We start from the raw sequence: 21,391 nt of genomic DNA, 5'->3' as shown, positions 1-21,391 counted from the left end.
GTTCACAGTTCAAAGCCAGACGGTGCAGGAAAGTCTGTGAGACTCTTATTTCCAATAAATCACCAGAAAACCAGAAGTGGTGCTGTGGCTCAAGTAGTAGAGCGCTCGCCTTGAGCTGAATTGCTGAGGGACAGTGCCCAGGCCTAGAGTTCAAGCCCATGACCCAAAAAAAAAAAAAAAAAAAAGTCCCAACAGAATTAAAATGGGGCCACCAGGTGGCATGAAACCACAACTGAGTTGGGCATGAATTTATGAGGTGCTGGATTCCCAAAATTCTTCAGCAATTAGCTGCACAGGTTGAGGTTGGTCTTTTTTTTAGTGCTACAAAACATGTTGACTTCACATTTCTTTCTCTCTTTTTTTGCCAGTTCTGGGGCTTGAACTCAGAGCCTGGGCGCTGTCCTTGAGCCTCTTAATGATTAAGGCTAGCACTCTACCACAAGCCAGTTCCATTTCCTAGTTTATTGGACATAAGATTCTCATGGAGTTTTCTGCCTGGGCTGGCTTTGAACTGCAATCCTCAGACCTCAGACTCCAAAGTAGCTAGGATTATAGGCATGAGCCACTAGTACCTGGCTTGTGACCTTACATTTCATATGTGTGAACTCCTTGGATCTCATTTTCCCAGTTGCAGTAGTTTTACTAATGATAAAAATTGAGGCAAGTATCCTCTTAGTAGACAAAAGACTAATTAAATGACTACTTGGGTTAGAGTGATACACACATCTCATTGTGTGAAAATTAAAATGTTCAATATGATCATTTTATTTAAAAAAAATTTCTTTGTCAGTCATGGGGCTTGAACTCTGGGCCTGAATACTGTCCCTGAGCTTTTGTGCTCAAGGCTAATACTCTATCATTTTGAACCATAGCACCACTTCCAGTTTTTTTGGTGATTAATTGGAGATAAGATTTTCAGAGACTTTTCTGCCTGGACTGGCTTCAAATCTTGATCTTCAGATCTCAGCCCCTTGAGTAACTAGGATTATAAGTGTGAGCCACTAGTACCTGGCCTAATATGTTCATTTTATAAATGCTTGATTTCTCAATTTCTGAGCAGTTTGTATTACTATCATTTTAACTTGATTTACTGGTTTCTTTGAAATTGTTCCCTTGTTTGAGGCTGTATTGTTAGAAGCCAACTTTCTTTTATTAGTATACATTAGTTTCTATTCGTGTATATGTATTCTGATCAACATCACCCCCTCCATCACTCTCCCTCATCCCATTTCTTTCTTAAAACAATTTCCATAGGTTTCATTTTCTATTTTCATACATGCAAATAAACTTCTTAGATCATACTGACCATATTCATCATTGTTCTCTTCATGAACCATCCTCTCTCCTTCTGATGGTCACCCCAGCAGAACCTGGTACATGTTTTGGATGGCTGTGTCTTTTTTCTTCCCCCTTGCTGGTATTGAGGCTTGAACTCAGAGCCTGAATGCTCAAGGCATTCTCTAATGCCTTGATCTAGAGCCACAGATCTACTTCCAGCTTTTTGTTTGATGGTTAATTGGTTAAAAGTCTTAGGAATGTGTCTGCTTTGGATGACTTTGAACCAATATCGTCAGATCTCAACCTTCTGAGGAGCTAGAATTACAGGTGTGAACCATTAGGGAGCAGTGGGCCAGAGCACTGTCTCTTCAGCTCAAGACTAGCACTCTACCACTTGAGCCACAGCGCCACTTTCGTTTTTCTGGTGGCTAATTGGAGGTAAGAGTCTCACAGACATTCCTGCCTTGACTGGCTTTGAACTGTGATCCTCAGATCTCAGACTCCTAAATAGGTAGGACTACAGGCATGAGCCACTGGCGCCTGGCAATTTTTTTTTCTTTTTTTTTTTTGTGGGGGGGGGAGAGTCCAGTCGTGGGGCCTGAACTATGGGACTGGGCACTGTCCCTCAGCTCTTCAGCTCAAGGCTAGCACTCTACCACTTGAGCCAAAGCACCACTTCCGGCTCTTTTTTTTGTTTGTTCTGCTTATGTGGTGCTGAGGAATCAAACCCAGGGCCTCATGCATGCAAGGCAAGTACTCTACCACTGAGCCACCTTCCCAGCCCTCTTTTTCTTTTTAAGTGTTAAAGCCAGGCAAGTTAAGGAAGAAGCTATTTGGAAGTTAGAGATGGGGGATCATTTTCAAGCGCAAAGTGGACATAAAAGTTGATGAAACTCCATCTCAACCACTGATGAGAGCAGTATTTAAGTTCCAGTGACTGAAGGAAGCAAGCACAGGTGGAAGGACTGCAGTCCATGTCAGCTCAAGGATAAAATAAGACCTACCTTGTAAGTGATCAAGGCCAAAAGGGACTGGAGGGCTGGGCATTGGGGGTACATACCTGGGCCCAGGAGGCTGAGGATCATGGTTCAAAGCCTGCCAGGGTAGGAAAGTCTATGAGACTTCTACCTTCAATTAACCACCCCTCCCCCCACAAAAAAAGAATACGGGCTGGTAATGTGCCTTAATGATAGAGTGCTTGCCTAGCATGCATGAAGCCCTGGGTTGGATTCCTCAATACCACATTTTAAAAAAGCCAGAAGTAGTGCTGTGGCTCAAGTGGTAGACTGCTAGCCTTGAGCAAAAGAAGATCAAGGACAGTGCCCAGGCCCTGAGTACAAGCTCCAGGAATGGCAAAATTAAAATAAGTAAGTAAGTAAATAAATAAATAAAAGCCAGGTTCTATTGGCTCATGCCTGTAATCCTAGCTATTCAAAAGGCTGAGATCTGAGAATCACAGTTTGAAGGCAGCCTGTGCAGAAAAATCCCTGTGAGACTCTTATCTCCAATTAACCACCAGAAACCCAGAAGTGGATCAAAGTAGTAGAGCACTAGCTTTGAGCAGAAAGGACTCAGGACAGTGCCTAGGCCCTGAGTTCAAGCCCCATGACCAGAAGTGGAGCTGTGGCTTAGGTGGTAAAAGCTCCAGCCTTGAGGAAAACAGCTAAGGGACAACACCCAGATCCTGAGGCCTCATAATAGCTCAAAAACATAAAAAAGGTTGGAAGAGTGGCTCAATGGTAGAGTATAGACTTAAGTTCAATTCCTAGTACCACTACTAACAACAATAGCAAAAAGAAATCTGGAGTATGTCAGTGGTAGCCAGCTTACCCTGGGCTTTACCCCTAGTCCTACGAAAGAAAATCAGAAATAAAAAGAAAGGAAAGGAAGGTACGTGGGGGGAGTTGTCATACATCACACTCGGAGGAGAGGGTAGGACTGGTATCCACAACTGTCTATTTGCAATATTGCACTGCTTTAATTTTTTTAAATTATAAATGTGATATACATAGGGGCTATAGTTACATGTCAGATAATGAGTACATTTATTTTTATTTTGCCAGTCATGGTACCTGAACTCTGGGCCTGGGCACTGTCCCTTAGCTCTTCAGCTAAAGGCTAGTGCCTCTACCACTTGAACCACAGTGCCACTTCCAGCTATTTCTGCTTATGTGGTGCTGAGGAATCGAGACCAGGGCCTCAGGCATGCAAGGCAAGCACTCTACCACTGAGCCACTTTCTTTTTGCCAGTCCTTGAGCTTGAACTCTGGCCTTCTGCTCAAGGAGAACATTCTACCACTTGAGCTATAGTACCATTTCTCCGGTTAACCACCAAACATCCAGAAATGGAGCTGTGAATCAGTGGTAGACTGCCAGTCCTGAGTGAAATAAGGATGGCTCCCATTCCCTGAGTTCAAATCTCAGTATATAAACATACTTGTTTGAACATAACTTGTTTGAAAAACTACTGGAGCAGAACAAAAATGTCATTTAGGGGCTGGAAAGGTGGCTCAGTGGCAGAGTGCTTGCCTTGCGTGCATAAGGCCCTGGGTTCAATTCCTCAGCACCACATAAGCAAAGAAAAAAGCCAGAAGTGGTGCTTTGGCTCAAGTGGTAGAGTGCTAGCCTTGAGCTGAAGAGCTGAGGGACAGCACCTAGGCCCATAGTTCAGGCCCCATGACCGGACCCCCCCCAAAAAAAATGTCATTTATTTTGTGTGTATAAAGATCAAAATAATAATAGGGCCATGTTTCTGTTGGTGTTTTATATTGGAGGGCAAAAGTTCAGTGAACATTACCATGCAAGATGTTTCCATCTTTACAAAGTATACAAAGAATAGGTTGAAAGCCTAATTACAACTTTGTAAATAACAAATATAAAAATTTCCGCCATCCTTTTATTTTTATGAGATGCAATCATTTGGTTTACAAGCATGTTTTTTTTTGTTCGTCATAGCTGTGAAGTGACTGTGATGAATTTAATGCTCAACTCCTCATCCACATAACAGCAGGTGAGGGACCAGGGACAAAATTTTCATCTTCAACATTTGCTTTTAGGCATTTATATTTGTCCAAGTATTTGGATACCAGGGGATAGCTAAGCAACAGCGAGACAGAAATGAAGGTAATCTGTCACACTAACCTCTGATCACTAAAAGTTGGTAGATAGATATGAGCAAGAAAAATATAGATGCTAGGCTGGGAATGTGGCTCAATGGTAGAGTGCTTGCCTAGCACATATGAAGCCCTGGGTTTGATTCCTCAGTACCACATAAACAGAAAAAGCCAGAAGTGGTGTGGTGGTTCAAACGGTAGCATGTTAGTTTTGAGCAAAAGCTCAGGAACAGTGCCTAGGCCCTGAGTTCAAGCTCTAGGACTGGCAAAAAATTAAAAAATAAAATAAAATAAAAAAGAAAAGAAAAAAAACCACAAAAAATCTAGGTGCTGGGCTGGGAAGGTGGCTCAGTGGTAGAGCGCTTGCCTTGCATGCTCAAGGCCCTGGGTTCGATTCCTCAGCACCACATAAGCAAACAGAAAAAAGCCAGAAGTGGCGCTGTGGCTCAAGTGGTACAGCGCTAGCCTTGAGCTGAAGAGCTGAGGAACAGCGCCCAGGCCCAGAGTTCAGGCCCCAGGACTGGACGCCCCCAAAAAAAATCTAGGTGCTAAATGGTTTAAGAACAAGAAGGTGAAACTGGGTGCTGATGGCTCATGACTATAATCCTAGCTACTCAGGAGGCTGAGCTCTGAGGATCCTGGTTTGAAGACAGCGGTGAAAAACTCTGGAGACACTGATCTCCAATGAACCACCAAAAGCCTGGAAGTAGAGCTTTGGCTACAGAAGTGGAATGTTAGCTTTAGATCACAAGAGCTCAAGGACAGTGCCCAAGCCCCAATTTCAAGCCCCAGGACATGGACACTCATACACAGGCACAGATAGGACAGGATTCACCACATTATTTAATTCAAGATCAGAAAAGAATTTAGGGTTATCATGCAACATTTGCATCAAAATGAGTGCATATGATGGTTTTTATTCTTCTTTAAAAGTACTAATCATAAAAGGTAGATAGTTTAGCTTACAATTTAATCTAATTGAAATTGGTTTTTTTTGTTGTTGTTGTTCTTTTTTGGTTGGTCATGGGGCTTGAGCTCTGGGCCTGGGCACTTTCCCTGAGCTCTTCAGCTCAGAGCGAGCGCTCTACTGCTTCAGCCACAATGCCACAATGCCACTTCCAGTTTTCTGGTGGTTAATTGGAGATCAGAGTCTCATGGACGTTCCTACTCAGGCTGGCTTTGAACCATAATCCTCAGATCTCAGCCTCCTGAGTAGTAAGGATTAGGGGCATGAGCCACTGGCGCCCAGCTTTGAAACTGTTTTTAATGTCAGAATTAAATGTTTTCTGTATACGTGTGCTTGTTGGCTTGAACTCAGGGCTTGGGCACCATCCCTGAACTTTTTCACTCTAGGCTATCATTCTACCATTTGAGCCACAGCTCCCCTTATGGCTTTTTTTTTGTTTTTGTTTCTGAGTCTTGAACTCTGGGCCTGGGCACTGTTCCTAAACTTCTTTTACTCATTGTGAGTGCTCTATCATTTGAACCACAGTACCACTTCTGTCTTTTTCTGAGTAGTTTATTGGAGATTTGAGTCTCTTGTCTTGGCCTTTTCTCCCTGGACTGTGACCACAGTAGATGTGGAAGTGATCTCAGAGCCTGGGGAACCTCACCGTCCAAAGGAGGAGTGACTGGGGTGGATAAGGAAGTGACCTCACAGTCTGGGGTCCTTTGGTGACTCACAGTCAGGCGATTACTTGTTTTGGGCAAGTGATTTCTGGTGAGGCTGCCTTTATGAAGATGAAGGGAGGGGTTGTTTTCCTGGGCAGACCTAACATTTGTGTGTGTGTGTGTGTTCCTAGAGCTTGACCTAGGCCTAGGTGCTGTCCCTGAGCTACTTTTGGTCAAAGTAAGTGCTTTACCAATTGAGTCACAGTACCATGACTAGCTTTTTCGGTGATTAACTGGCGAAAATAGACTCACAGACTTTCCTGCTCAGGCTGGCTTTTAACCATGATCATTAGATCTCAGGCTCCTGAGTAGCTAGGATTACAGGCATGAGCCACCAACACCCAGCCATTCTAGCTTTTTTTTTGGGGGGGGGCGGTCTGGTCATGGGGGCTGAACTCTGGGCCTGGGTGCTGTCCCTCAGTTCTTCACCTCAAGGCTAGCACTCTACCACTTGAGCCACAGCATCACTTCCGGCTTTTTTCTTTTTGCTTATGTGGTGCTGAGGAATCGAACCTAGGGCCTCATGCATGCAAGGCAAGCGCTCTACCACTGAGCCACTTTCCCAGCCCCCATTCTAGCTTTTTGATAAAGCTGTACCAATTCACTCTGGCTACTTCCTATTGATGAGGGCTGTCAATCTTAGTGGTAGAAGGCAGAGAAGTCATCTGGTTTGGGAGAAGGCAGCAGTAGCAGGGTTTTTTTTTTTTTTTGGTGCTGAGTGTGAGTACACATTTTTGGATGAAATATGAATAGTGTTATGAGACAAGGGCTTAACAAGAAAAAATATTATTAGAGAGCATAAAAATAGCAGAAGGAAGCATTTGTATCAGGGTGGAAAACAAAAATTGGGTGACTTGGCTAGTTCCTGTCTCCTGTGTTCCAGGCAGTCCTGGAGTTGGTAAATCATGTCCCTGACTACTTCTGATTAACATCTGGCGACTGGATAGGGAGAGTTTGCTGGGACTGGTGTGGTTAGAGACTGGTAAGAGGCCTTGATCATTGCCTGTAAATAGACTACATAAATGTCTGGACTATAGAGTATGGATAGGAGACCCAGGAAGGTGCCAAGTCAAACTGTCCTGAGTCTAACTATAAGTTACTGTCCAAATAGAAGGTAGACAGGTATGAACATTAGGTAGGCATGCTTATTAACTATTTTCTTTTGAACTCCTGACGACTCCATTTAGCTTTGACAGGACAGGCACAGAGTGACTCCATTTAGTAGGATCTGACACCATCCCCAATTATTCTACTTCATGATCCCTCATCTCCAGGACCAGTTTTGTCTTGGGGGTATCTAAGTGTTCATTGCTAGGGTGGCTTGTCCTAGTTGACATTTTTGCTGGTAGCTGGATGGCATGTCCCAGTTGATTGATGTCATATCCCACGTTGGAAAGGTAGGTGATTGACAGATCAAGTAAGAGTCAATGCCAAAAGATCCCCCCCCCTTTTATTCCAATAGAAGCAACAAAGAGATTGATAGAAATAGCTTTTAAGCAGGGCTTACCTGGAGCTTGATGATTAAATACTTGTAAGAGTTATTTATCCCTCTGCGTCTGACTGTAAATGATATAGAAGATCAAATCTGTCTACAATTGAGTTTTGAAACAGCAAATGATTAAACAATCATATTTTCTTAATTTTTAACTAAACATAGCACTTTAGAACACTGAAACCATTGTTACTAAGTCAAATCTTTGTGATTACAATGAAAACAGTAGGAAAAGAACTTTGTATCCAAGGGAGCTCACTTCCTTGGGAAACTGACTTTAGATAGCAAAAACAGTATTCAAGTTTAAAGGTGTTCACTGGAAAGAACATGATATAAACAGATATGTAAGTGAACCGTGCTAGTTTTAATTTTCCTCTTTCTCCACTTTGAAACATGTAAGGCAAGCACTCTACCACTGAGCCATCTTCCCAGCCCTCTACTTTGAAACATGTAGGACAATTCTTCTTCCCAAATTCTTTTTATCCAAAGGAAGCCATTTTTAATCCTTTCCCAAAGCCTTCCTTTACTAACTTCCCTTTTGTGCTTTACACTTCCTTTGCTTTAATTTGCATTTAAAATAACCCCTAGAAAACCTCTTAATAAGCCAGGCAACCGGTGGCTCGCCTGTAATCCTAGCTACTCAGGAGGCTGAGATCTGAGGATCATGGTTCAAAGCCAGCCCGGGCAGGAAAGTCTGTGAGACTCTTATCTGCAATAAACCACTAGAAAACTGGAAGTGGCGCTGTGGCTCAAGCAGTAGAGGGCTCACCTTAGCTGAAGAGCACGGGGACAGCGCCCAAGCCCAGAGTTCAAGCCCCACCACCGAAAAAAAAGAAAAGAAAACCTCTTAACTAAAATTCCTCTTTAATGCAATGTAATAATCCTTTAAAACATTTGCTAATGCCTAAATCTGAGAACCTTCTTTGTAGTTTGAATTTAATATCACCCATTTTTTAAACTTGGCTGCTGGTCACAAGCAGCCATATATTAGTTACAATTGAAGTAAAAAAGCAAATAATTTCAGGAAATACCAATAACAAAAATATCAATATTCAAAACAAAAGCACTTCAGTTTGATAAAAAAAAAAAGACTACTTCTTGAAAGACCCCAGACTCCTGGGATACTTTCGTCAACGGGAGGGCGCCCCAGAAAACTCAGACTCTAGGCAGGGAGATGCAATAAGCAAGAGGAGTTTATTTGACATTTGTGCAAACGGACTCTCTGTCCCGAGCAGACAGGGAGCCCCGAGCAGCAGTTACAAGCCCTTTTTAAAAGGCAAAAACCACAAGATTAAGGCATAACACAAAGCATCCCATGATTGGTCCATTTAAAGGTCACCATATACACCAACAATCACTTTGCCACGTGGGAAATTTTGTAACACTGTTTGTAAAATGATTGGCCCATGGTTGGTCTAAGGGGGGTTTACATGGTTACAGGCCTATGATTGGTTGACATTTGGCTTAGCCTGTGGTCTTGCCAGGTGGTCGTTATCTCAAGGTCCTGTCTGGGGAATTTCTAAATGGGAACTGAGGAACAGGTACTGTCTTGCTCTTTATCTACGACCAATGACCTTGTCCTGGGGCCGGCATCTGGTCTCTGAAACTTCTTAACTCATTTCTGGGAAGGGAAGGGTCAATGCTAGCATAAGCAAGTTTACAGAAGCAGAATCAGCAGTTAGCAAGTTAATAATGGTAATGGTCAATTTTTAATCTTTCACTGCTCACACCATTGTAAGGTGTATTGAATAGGTAGGTTTCATTAGGTAGCCGATGAAGAGAACACCACGTGCTATTCAGACAGGAAAAAGTTTATTTATTGATCTGCTGCCCCGGCTGTGCATGGTGGAGACCCATGGCTGAAAAGAAAGGGCGGTGACCACCCCTGGGCCAGGACTTATTTAGGCCAGGGACAGGAAGAGGTATGGCCAGGTGGGGAGAAAGGTATGGCCACACTGGATCTGGATATGACCTCAGGGTCTGCAACCCTCCTAAGGTCAGATGGGAGCCATGTGACCAAAGGTGGCTCAGGATATGACCTAGCAGGAGGGGAAGGTGACTGCTTCCAGGTTTACCAGTTACCTAAGTAACAGATACTGGGCTGAAAATTAGCCAAGAGATAGGAAGGTGTCCCTGTGTAGACCTTTCAACCATGATGACAGGGTTTTTTTGTTTGTTTTTTGACCTGGGGCTTGAAATCTGGGCCTTGGTATTGTCCCTGAGCTCTTCAGCTCAAGGCAAACATTCTACCACTTGAGCCACAGCACCACTTCTGGTTTTCTGGTGGTTAATTGGAGATGAGTGACACAGACTTTTCCTGCCTGGGCTGGCTTTGAACCGTGATCCTCAGATCTCAGCCTCCTGAGTAGCTAGGATTACAGGCGTGAGCCAATGGTGCCTGCCTTGGCCCTGAGCCACCAGGGCCAAGCTGATAAGTTTTTATGTATTAAAATGAGGTTGTTTTGAACATGTTCACACACATACACACTTGTGTACAAAAGTTTTAAAGTGCGCTTAAGTCTTTTTTTTTTTTTTTAAATTTTGTCAGTCATAGGGCTTGAGTGCTGTCCCTGCTCTCTTCAAGTCAACGCGAGCACTCTACCACTTAAGACACAATGCCACTTCAGGTTTTCTAGTGATTTATTGGAGATACATCTCACAGACTTTCCAGTCAGGGCTGGCTTTGAACTGCGATCCTCAGATCTCAGCCTCCTGAGTAACTAGGATTACAGGCGTGAGACACAGGTGCCTGGAGACAAGTACACTTAGGTTTTAAAAAAGAAAAATGAAAATCAGTTGTAAGTTTTCTGGAATTCCACTGGCAAGCTGCATGACAGCACCATGTGGTCAATGCTAGAGAAACAGGCAACACCAACAAAATACAAAGTAAAAGACTATAGTTTCAGGGATCATTTCTATAGTTTGTTACAAAGTAAAACTCAAGACACACAACTTTGGCCAGCAGACAGAATATTTTACTTTTACAGATAAGGTTTAGGTAATATGTTTAGACCACTTTTCAGCAGAACACATTAGATGGGTGGGCCTCAGTATACAGGGCCTGTGAAGAGAGGCAGCAACTTTGTTAGCAAGGCACATTAGCATACAAATTGATCATTGAATACTTCCTGCATGGGTAGAGGAATAAACTTGGTGGAAGAGCAGGGGTCATGAGGCTAAACTCTTAACCCACCATGTGGCCAAGATGGTGAATTTCTGGACAAGTCATGATGATAAGAAAACTTGGAGCTTTATTAAGCAAGCAAGCAGACAAGGAGACAAAAAGCAGATAGACAAACAAAAAGGAAGGGGAATACTCAGAGTTTTGATGGTCTTGAGGAGAGACAGTTTTAGCTAACAGAATTCAAGCCCAGGATGGCTAGCCTTCAAGAGGGAACCTAGGTGGGGGCTGCTTCTTGAGACCTATCCTATTGTACTAGTCAAAGGGTTGGGCCATTGAGATTGTCTAGCCTACAAGACATTTTGGCTTTATGGAATTGTCTGGTGAGGATGTAGGAGTCCAATAAGGACATGAGGGGTGCCCACAAAGATGCAGAGGTGGTCCATAAGGATGTAGATTCAAATTCTCAATTCAGGTGTCCCTGAAAGGAGAACACATTGGCCAAAAAGGCATAGGGGGTCCCTCTGGCATGGTACCATGTCAAAAAAGACAACAGATGAACAGAGGGCCCATAGACAGAAGTCACTCAACAGACATAGAGAGATGATGTGGTGGATGTGTAGTCAGCAACAGTAAAGGCAAGAAGTCTAAGGTGAGATTCCTTCAGCTTTTGGTTCCAGGAGGGGTCGTCGGGACTGGCCCTCAGAGAGAAAAGATGAGGGGATCCAGTGGCTCCGGACAATAGCCCCTCCTGGGTTTCAGCACCATATGTAAGGTTCGCAGAAAGGAGACTGCCATGTGGTTCAGGCAGAAAAGTTTATTGGGATGGGGGAGAGGGGAAGCAAACAGCCTGTATGAAATGGAGATGTGCAAAGGAGGGAAAGGAAGGGAAGGAGAGGTGAGGAGAGGAGAAGATAGGAGGAGACAGAGACAGAGACAGAGAGAGAGAGAGAGAGGAGGGAAGGAGAAGGGAGAAGAGAGGAGAGGGAATATATGGTTGAGAGAGATTATATAGGGAAAGATGGGGAGGAGGGATGTCAGAGCCTGGGGAACCTCTCATTGAAGGAGGCAAGACTGGAGTGGATGAGGAAGTGATCTGAGTCTGGGGTCCTTTGGTGACTCACAGTCAGGTGATTAACAGTCATATGATTACTGGTTTCAGGCAGGTGATTTCTGATAAAGCTACAGTGCTGTCTTTCACCCAGAGGAAGGGGGAAAGGGACTGTCCTCCTGGGAAGACCTAATAGTGACTATTTCCTTTGCTATGCAGAAACATTTATTTTTTGGTTGATTATGGGGCTTAAACTCTGGGCCTGAGTGCTGTCCCCGAGCTCTTCAGCTCAAGGTAAGTGCTCTACCACTTGAGCCAAAGCTGTTTCTGGTTTTCTGGTGGTTATTGGGAAATAAAAGAGTCTCACAGACTTTACAGCTTTGAACTGTGATCCTCAGATCTCAGCTTCCTGAGTAGTTAGCATTTAGGACATGAGCCATCGGCACCTGGCAGAAACTTATTTTTATGTAATCTCATTAGTCAAGTCTTTCTCTATGTAGCATTCTGCTCGAGTTTTCTTCTCTACCACCTGAGCCACACCTCCACATCTTGTTTTTTGATGCTTAATTGGAGATAAGAGTCTCTTGGGTTTGAGTTTGTCTGGTCTGATGATTTTTAAGAATCTAGAATCCTCAGGATCTTACCTTCCTGAGTAACTAAGATTATAGGTATGAGCCACCAGCTCCTTGCTTTAGTCTTTCTTTCTAAACAATTTCAACAGAAGAAATCAAATTTTCTAAGTTGGAGAATTTAAAATAAGATTGTGGGCTTTGGCTTCTGTAGTTTATTGGCAGAGTGCTTCCCTAGCACGAGGGAGGTCCTGCTTCATAGTTTTTAAGGAAACAGAATTGAAAAGTTCTGGGTTGGGAAGGTGGCTCAGTGGTAGAGCTCTTGCCTTGCATGCATGAGGCTCTGGGTTCGATTCCTCAGCACCACATAAGCAGAAAAAAAAATCTGGAAGTGGCGCTGTGGCTCAAGTGGTAGAGTGCTAGCTAGCCTTGAGCTGAAGAGCTGAGGGACAGCACCCAGGCCCAGAGTTCAGGCCCCATGATCAGACCAAAAAAAAAAATTCCCACCACCCCCAAAATCGAAAAGTTCATAGAAAAATGATGCTGGAGCTGGGTGTAGACTCATACCTGTAATCCTAGCTACTCAGGAGATCTGAGGATTGTAGTTCAAAGCTAGCTGGGGTAGAAAAGTCTGTCAGACTCTTATTGCCAATAAACCATTCAGAAAACTGGAAGGTGCTGTGGCTCAAGTGGTATAGCACTCACCTTGAGTTGAAGAGCTGAGGGATAGTGCCCAGGCGCAGAGTTTAAGCCCCAGGACCAACAAAAATCAAATAAATAAATAAATAAATATACACACACACTCAATACCTGTACAGGTAATTGTAATCTCTTTGTGATCACCTCTATAATAACAATAAAGCAAATTAATAAAAAAAATAAAAAACAAACTTTAGGACCCCACACATCTATCCCAGGGGACCATGCAGAGGCAGGCAGGCACAAGAGAAAAATTATTATAAGGTTTATTAGAGAGCCATAGTTCCCCCAAGAGGGAGCACATGGCCTCCGTCCCCATCCAGGTAGCAGGAGGGTCTGGGGGGGTAGGAAGTGAGGTAGATGGGAGTTCAGGTGGGTCTGGGCAGAGAGGGAGGGGCCAGCTGTAGGGCGGGAACTCTAAGGCAGGGAGGAGCTCAGGTTTTTGGGTGGAGCTGAGGACCAAAGGTGGGCATAATGCTTACACAAACTACCAAAATAACAATAAAAACAAACCTGGAAGGGGAGCTCTGGCTCAAGTGATGAGTGCTAGCTTTTGTAAGGTCCGCTCCAGGATGGCTAGCAGACTCCACCCTCCTCACAGCAAAGTCTCCACCCAGTACCTGCGTTACCTAGGCAACTGGGACACCTGGAAGAGGTCACATCTGCATCCGCTGAGGTCACATCTGAATTTGATGTGGCCACACCTTTCTCCGCCCATACCCTAGATAAGGCCTAGCCCAGGCCCAGACGCTCTCTCTCTGTTCTTTTCTAGCTCTCTATCCCTCTTGCTGTTCTTTTCTAGCTCTCTCTCTTTCTCCCTCTCTGTTCTTTTCTTGCTCTCTCTGCTCTTTTCTAGCTCTTTTCTCTCTCTTTCCCAGCCACGTGGAGTGCCAACCTTACCTGGTCCCAGCAGGTCTACCGAACAAACCTACCCCTTACCTGAATACCATGTGCGTGGTGCAGTTCTTACTCGGCTACCTCTTTTTAAAAACCTAACAGCTTTGAGTGTAAAAAAGTTGACAGTGCCTAAGCCCTAAGTTCAAGCCCTAGGACTGGCAAAAAAAAGAAAAAAAGAAAAAAAAAGAATGACTCTGGGAGAGAAGTAAGAAACAAGAAGGGTAGTTGGAGAAGAAAGGCAGAATGAGAGCACCGAAGCTTTTTATAAAAGCTTACCAAGCAAGTGTTGGTGGATCACACCTGTAAACCTAGCTACTCAGGAAGCTAGGACCTGAGGATTGCAGTTCAAAGTCAGCCCAGTCAGGAAAGACTGCAAGACTCCATCTCTAATAAACTACCCGCCCTCCACACCCCCCAAAAAAAAATTGGAAATGGAGCTCAAGTGATAAGAGTGCTAGCCTTGAGCAAGAAGCAGCTCAGTAACAGTACCTAGGCCCTGAGTTCAAGCCTGAGGACCAGTGTGCACAAACACAAAAAACTTACCAAGATGCAGAGGTAAGAACTTTGCTAAGTAGGAGCTGAGAGGCCAGGTGGCATTGTGGGTAGAAGTCACTTACCAGGAAGACTGAGGCTGCTGCTCAGGCTGCAGGAGCCAGGAAGTCTGGACATCAAGGGAAGGGGGATGGAACAGCCTTGGGTGGTAGAGCACTGGCTTAGTATTCTTAGTATCCTTGATCATTTGTACTGCAAAGGAAAGAAAAAAGGTCACGAAGAAGAGAGGAATGGAATACAGAAAGAATGCTGTTGGGAAGATGAGAAACAGGTAGGGAAGAAGTAATAAGGCAGAAGAGAGACAGGTAGATATTGACAAACTATAGTCCTGGATGTTATCTTAGGAGAACTGGAGAATTTAGGTCAGCTATGAGGCAGCTTATCAGATGCTCACCACTAAATGCTCTTCATTCCTTTAGAGTTGACAGTTGGTTTCCTACCACACTGAATCTCACACACTCTTTGTTATTTAGAAGTGGTATAGAAAATAACAGAAACCCAGGAAGGGAGTGGTATGGGGGAAGTGTTTTATGCTGCTTATTCTCCGGAGACTGAAATCCAGAGGGTTGAGATTGGAAGCTAGTTTGGGAAGAAAAAATCTAAAAGACTCTTATCTCCAAACTAACCACCCAAAACTTGGGCAGGAGGCATAACTCAAGTGGTAGAGCATCTGCAGAACAAGTAAACAAGCAAAGTGAGCAGACCCTGAATTCAAACCTTGGCACCCTTCCCACCTCCCAAAGGAATTAACGTAAACATGAAAGAGAAATCATACATTACCTTATTTAATGACATTTTACAGATGAGGAAATTGAGCCTGAGAGGGAAGCAATTTCCTCAAGGCCATACAGCAAATTAGAAGGAAGCTGGAATCTGAGGCACACATGTCTGTGACCTGCAATGCCCCAAGATCTTCCAGCTCCCTCGAGCTTCTGCACATTCAGAACACAAGGACTCCTCCTTTATAGAAGTTAATGGTTAAAATCTAGTCCATCTAAAGCATCTCAGTCACGGTTATTAATTAACCCAAATTCAGTGAGAAAAGACGTTGTGAACAGTAAGAGTGGAGTGTTCTCCTGAGGGAAATGTATGGGCGGTACTGATTGTAATAGCATTAAAACATACACAATCAAAGTATTTCAGATCAACTTCAAATATTTCATAATACACAGTAATCTCTGTAACTTTACATTTTCTCTTCATTGAATGCCACCTGCTGGGCTGGGACAAAACTTTTTGGGGGAGGAATTTAAAATGACTTCTTTTAGTGTTTGAGTGCAGTAGGTAATAAAATCTGTTTGCTGTGTTTGCTGTCTCTAGATAGGGCTGTAATTACACCACATGAGGAAGAAAGGTAGCTGAGTCTCAATCTAGATCATTTATGTAAACTCAGCCTTCTTGTCAACCATGTTCTCATATTGCAATGTGTGTAAACCACAAAATTCATCTCCTGTGAACTGCACAGACAAGTGTCCAATTGCAGGCCTGTCAGATTGCTTATGTTCTTTGTGTAACCAGATGTCTGTGGGTCAAGACCAAAATTTGACATTTTAAAATAGAATGTAATTCTCACCAATGAATTCCTTAGGATAAAAATTATAAAAACATTAGAGAGAGTCTCTAACTCAAAGTATTACAAACAAATACATTTCACTAGGAAAAAGTTCATCTTTTAAAATAAATTAAAAAGGCCTTCATTCTGTGCAATGTGTTTAGAAAAAAATAACTCTAATTTTCAAGAAAGAAAAAGACAATTCCTAATATAACTAAGTTAACATTTAATAATATCTTAATCTCCAACTCCAAATATTTGGCAACTTTTCAGCAATTGCTTCCTCCCAGAATCTTACAAAAACCCCACAAAGTATATTCATATTGTATACATAAAAAGACAGACATAACCAAGAAATGTATTTTTGTTTGTTAATGAATTGTGCTATTCTCTGCCATGACAACTGGTCAGTAGGCTTCAATGTGACAGCTCTCCAGGGCTGGTCTCAACATTGTTTCTCTTGACACCTGCAGTTTCCAGCTTGCTGTGTCCTCTCCATAAGGAAAACCACAGGCCACCGCCCTGGCGCCATCTCTGGCCTGGTCCAATCAATAAGGACTTATTTCCTGTCCATTTGCTGAGGTCACAGGAGTGAATCTCATTAATTATTTCTGCTACTGCAGCCTCAAGTGTGCTGCTGGTGTGACAAGTGAAGGCTGCTTGACCTTTTTTTCTTCTAATTTTGTTTGTGGTGGATTCAAGAGGAAGGCAGTATTCATTTAGCAATATGATAAAAGGAAAAAATATAGATGTGTTTAAAAGCATTAACATGTTCCTGATCACCTCATTCTCTAGGTTTTTCAGCCAAGGAATAATAGTGTCTTTTAAATTTGGTGTCATGAAAATCTGGTCACAGCAAATACAATATTTTCCAAAGCTGATCTCGCCTCTGAGGGAGGGAAGCTCTCCAGGGCTTCCAGTGCCTTGTTTCCATGGTAACGACACAGGTCAATAGCTGAAGTCACACCTTTGCCAGCTTTGATTGTTTCACACAACTGTTAAGAAAAAAATATACAATAAGTCAGTTTTTACATTACACAGTAAGGACCACAATGTGTGTGTGTGTGTGTGTGTGTGTGAGAGAGAGAGAGAGAGAGAGAGAGAGAGAGAGAGAGAGAGAGACAGAGACAGAGACAGAGAGAGAAAGAACAAAGAAGGGAAGAAAGAGTATACATTCAGTATTTCTGCTCTGGTATTTTCAAGAGAGCAGCCATCATTCCTGGTGATTCCGAGGCATTAAAACCTTCCTTCCTGAGGCTGCTAGTGTCAGTGCTCCAGAGCGGCATAATAGACCCCAATCAACCTCATTACACCTCCTCCACTCCCACCCCTTGATCTATATGGCATGTCTATGCCATGCTGGGATGTGGTAATGAAGATGGAGGGCATTTTGAATTTTGTAGTCTGATATTCTTATGCCACTTCACAACTTTTTCTTTAAAAAAATCATGTATAGATTCAGTGTATATGAAAATTCAAGACCAATATTGTTAGACCTGAATGTGACATATGTAGAACCGAAAGATTTTATTTGGGAATGAACCAAAACACTTCCCCTGGTACTGTCAGGTAGTGGGTCTTCAGCCCTCCAAAACATCTTTGTAAAGAATAAAGCCAGGTGTAGTGGTCATACCTGTATCTTAGCTACTCAGGAAGTTGAGATCTGAGGATCGTGGTTCAAAGCCCAGGAAAGCATGTGAGACTATTATCTCCAGTTAACTATCTTCAATTAACTACCAAAAAGCTAAAAGTGGAATGTAGAGCATGAGCCTTGAGCAAAGCAAAACAAAACAAACCACAAAAAACCCAAGGGCAGTGCCCAGGCCCAGAGTTCAAGCCCCACAACCAAAAAAAAAAAAAAGATTAAAGTAAATTCAGGCTGAGAAATGTCATCGACTTCCAAACCTCTTCTTTAACTGAGAGACCCAATTGAATGGCTATGCTTTAGGGCTGGAACACTTACTGTCTTGGTCTGCTAAATTTCCTTTGTCCTAGTTCCACCTTCTCAACCAATGTCTCTAACAAATGCTTATTCGCTCTGCAGGAATTAAGAGTCCAGTCCATTAATTTTTCACATACAGTCAGCACCAGGGCAGCACCCTGGTTGCTCATCCACAACAGAATTGTGGACCTCAGCAACTGGATGGGGCCAGGTACTCTAGTCGTCTAGTTACGGGTCAGGCTGCATGCCACTTCTGGGCTGCAGCACTAGACTGTCCTTGTGCTCCCCTCTAGCACACACAGCCACACCGAGGTTCTCAGCCTTGAGTGACAGCAGTGAGCACCAAGCGCCTTGCCTGCCTGAGATGGACAGAGTGTGGGGGCAAGAGACCCAATTTTATTGTCTTAAGCTGCTAAGACCACGAGAGCAACTGCAGCTACTGTGTTTTGGTGCCAGTCCTGGGGTCTGAACTCAGGGACTGTGCTCTGTCCTTGAACTTTTCTGCCCAAGGCTAGAGCTCTACCTTGAGCCACAGCTTTTTAGTAGTTTATTAGAGATAAACTTTCCTGCCATGATCCCTCAGATCTCAGCTTCCTGGGTAGCTAGGATTACGAGCACCTGGCTGTAGCCACTGTCCCTGACATAGTCACTAAGACCTTGCTGTTCTATTTCCTTTGGAGTGCTCAGATTTATGCTCTGCTCTTCTTCCCATTGATACCACATACATGGGTTCAGGCTCTCATCATCCTTTCAGTTGATTATTTTTTGCAGTCATCTTCTAAAGAGTCTTCTCACTACCAGTCTTACACCCCTGGACTCCAGCTGCCATACCACATTGCAAGGAAGAGCTTTATGAAATGCTATTACAGTCTGCTCACAATTGCCTTCCAATACCCTTAAAAGTCCAAGGTCTTATAGGAGATAGGAAAAATTTTTTTTTTAAATCTTGCTCTTGCCTAGCTCCATCTCCACTCCTTTCCTCATGTATTTTTAGTCGTAATTCTCAGATCAGACCATCTTCCCTGGAGCTGCCATCCCCTACCCCAACCAGCCCTCCAAATCCTACCTGGGTAGAATGTGCTCAGTTGGCTATGTTAATGGCCTAAGGGGCTGGCTATCCTTCCTCTAGTACCTTCCAGAGTACCTTGCACATCTGAAATATAGCATTATTACACAGCACTGTATTTTAATTTTCTACCTCTTCATGAAGCTTCAAGCAACTTACTGCATAATGCATGAAATGTGAATAAATCTGCTGGTGTATGCCCCTAATTATAAAATCAAGAGATCAAAGGTCCAGAAAAACTCAATGACTCAAGATCTAGCTGAAGAGTGGCAAAGCTGAGATAACAGGACAAGTTTTCTGATGCTTGTCCATAACAGCAAACAGATTCCCAACATTCCACACACATTTCCACACTGCCTATGGGCTTGGGGACTATTCCAGCCTAGATTTCCCTAGTCTTTTGTCAATTGCTGGAGGCTTAAAGACTAAATTGGTGCTAGGTATCAGAGGGAGCTAGATTCAAATTCTTACTTTAGTGTAAAAATCTGAGGGAAACCACTCAATTGCTAAGTCCTGAGGATAGCATAAGACTTTGGAAACATTGTTAAGAGGACTTCATGATACAGCATAGACTGCTGGAGACTGTCTGAATCACTATGAAGGCTTACACCATTTAGCTTTCCCCTAATCCTTAGAAGCCATTTCATCTGTACTAACTCCAAAGGTGGCTGGACTTAGATCAGAACAGTCCTAAATGATAAATAGACTGGCAGATAGATAGAACAACAAAATGAACACTTTCCTATTGTCTTTTCTTTAATCATTTCAAATCTAAATTTGACAAGCCAACATTTTCCTATTCTAGACTTTGGGCATATGAATACCTGCATGACTAGATTTAGTTGCACAATTTACAAGGATTAAGTGCTTTTTTTTTTTTCTTTTTGTTATAATGGGGTTTGAACTTGGAGCCTTACTCTTGCTAGGCAGGTGTCCTACTATTTTATTTATTTATTTATTGGGTGTGGTTGTGGGGCCTGAACTCTGGGCCTAAGCGCTGTCCCTCAGCTCTTCAGCTCAAGGCTAGTGCTTTACCACTTGAGCCACAGTGCCACTTCTGGCTTTTTTCTTTTTGCTTATGTGATGCTGAGGAATCGAACCCAGGGCCTCAGGCATGCAAGGCAAGCGCTCTACCACTGAGCCACCTTCCCAGCCCGTGTCCTACTATTTGAAAAGCAGTAAAATCAAAGTATAAATGTAGGACTATAGTTATTGAAAGTGATCAGCTTTAACTGGAAGACTGCAGAAGATTGGGCTTTGAGGCAGGTTTTTGTGAATGTTGGGAGGGAATTGTAGGGAAAGGAAGCAGTTTAAGGTAAGACACTAAGACACAAAATGTATTAGATTACAGAGTGATCAGGGAATGGAAACCACTTGAAGGGCCAGGTGTCAAGGGACATAGCAAGGTTCTGAAAACCAGGCTAAGAGATGTATGCTACTTATTTTTCTTTAAAATGTACACACAAACATATCTACTAAAATGTATATTTACATACACACAAATATATGTATATTTATATATTATGCTAGTAGTAGGGCTTGAACTCGGGGCCTCTTTCTCTTGCTTGGCTTTTTTGCGCAAGACTGGCACTCTACAACTTGAGCCAAAGCTCCACTTGTAGCTTTTTGTTGATCAATTAGAAATTCCTTCCCATGCTAGTTTGCATCATAATCCTCAGATCTTGGCTTCTAGAACAGCTAGGATTATGGGCATGAACCAACAACACTCAGACAGAATGTGTGTGTGGGGGTTTGGTGCTGGTTGTGGGGCTTGAACTCAGGGCCTACATACTGTCCCTAAGCTTTTCCGCTCAAGTTTAGTGCTCTACTGCTTGAGCCACAGCTCCACTTCTTTTTTGGTGGTTAATTGGACATGAGTCCCACAGACTTTTCTGCCCAAGTTGGCTTGAACTGTGATCTTTAGATCTCAGCTTCCTCAGTAGGATTATAGGTGTGAGCCATGCCACTGGTACCTGGTTATACATGAAGTTTTCTCAGACCATAACCAGGTCTAGTCACAAGTCTTATCTATGGTTGCTTTGGGCTACAGGGGCAAAGCAATAGAGAGGAGTTGTTATGGCAGAGGATAAACAGTCTATAAAGCTGAAGGTATTTGTACTTTGGCTTTTACAGTAAAGTTCTCTTGATTACAGAATTAACACAATAAGTGATACAATATCCTCCACCAAGATTCAATGAGGTTTTTTTGTTTTGTTTTGTTAGTTGGTTGTGGGGATTGAACTCAGGGCCTGGGTGCTATCCCTGAGCTTTTTTGCTCAAGACTAGTGCTCTACTACTTTGAGCCATGCCACAGTGCCACTTCTGGTTTTCTGGTGGTTAACTGGAAATGAGTCTCATGGACTTTCCTGACCCGGCTGGCTTCAAACC

The 21,391-nt window shown here is 43.2% G+C and overlaps 1 protein-coding gene across 1 annotated transcript in view; it reads right to left on the bottom strand.

Annotated features, from left to right (window-relative positions):
- Nucleotides 1-16,354: 16,354 nt before the first annotated feature.
- Pdss2 (prenyl (decaprenyl) diphosphate synthase, subunit 2) overlaps nucleotides 16,355-21,391 on the bottom strand; it is a 202,156-nt gene continuing 197,119 nt past the window's right edge. Inside the window, exon 8 of the mRNA XM_013022451.1 lies at nucleotides 16,355-16,990. Coding sequence (XP_012877905.1) covers nucleotides 16,832-16,990 — 159 coding nt within the window. The 3' untranslated portion in view covers nucleotides 16,355-16,831. The remainder of the gene's footprint in view (nucleotides 16,991-21,391) is intronic.

The sequence above is a fragment of the Dipodomys ordii genome, unplaced genomic scaffold (assembly GCF_000151885.1).
Source record: "Dipodomys ordii isolate 6190 unplaced genomic scaffold, Dord_2.0 Scaffold62, whole genome shotgun sequence".
NCBI lineage: Eukaryota > Metazoa > Chordata > Mammalia > Rodentia > Heteromyidae > Dipodomys > Dipodomys ordii.
The sequence above is the reverse complement of the archived record's forward strand: the minus strand, read 5'-3'. Positions and strand labels throughout refer to the sequence as shown.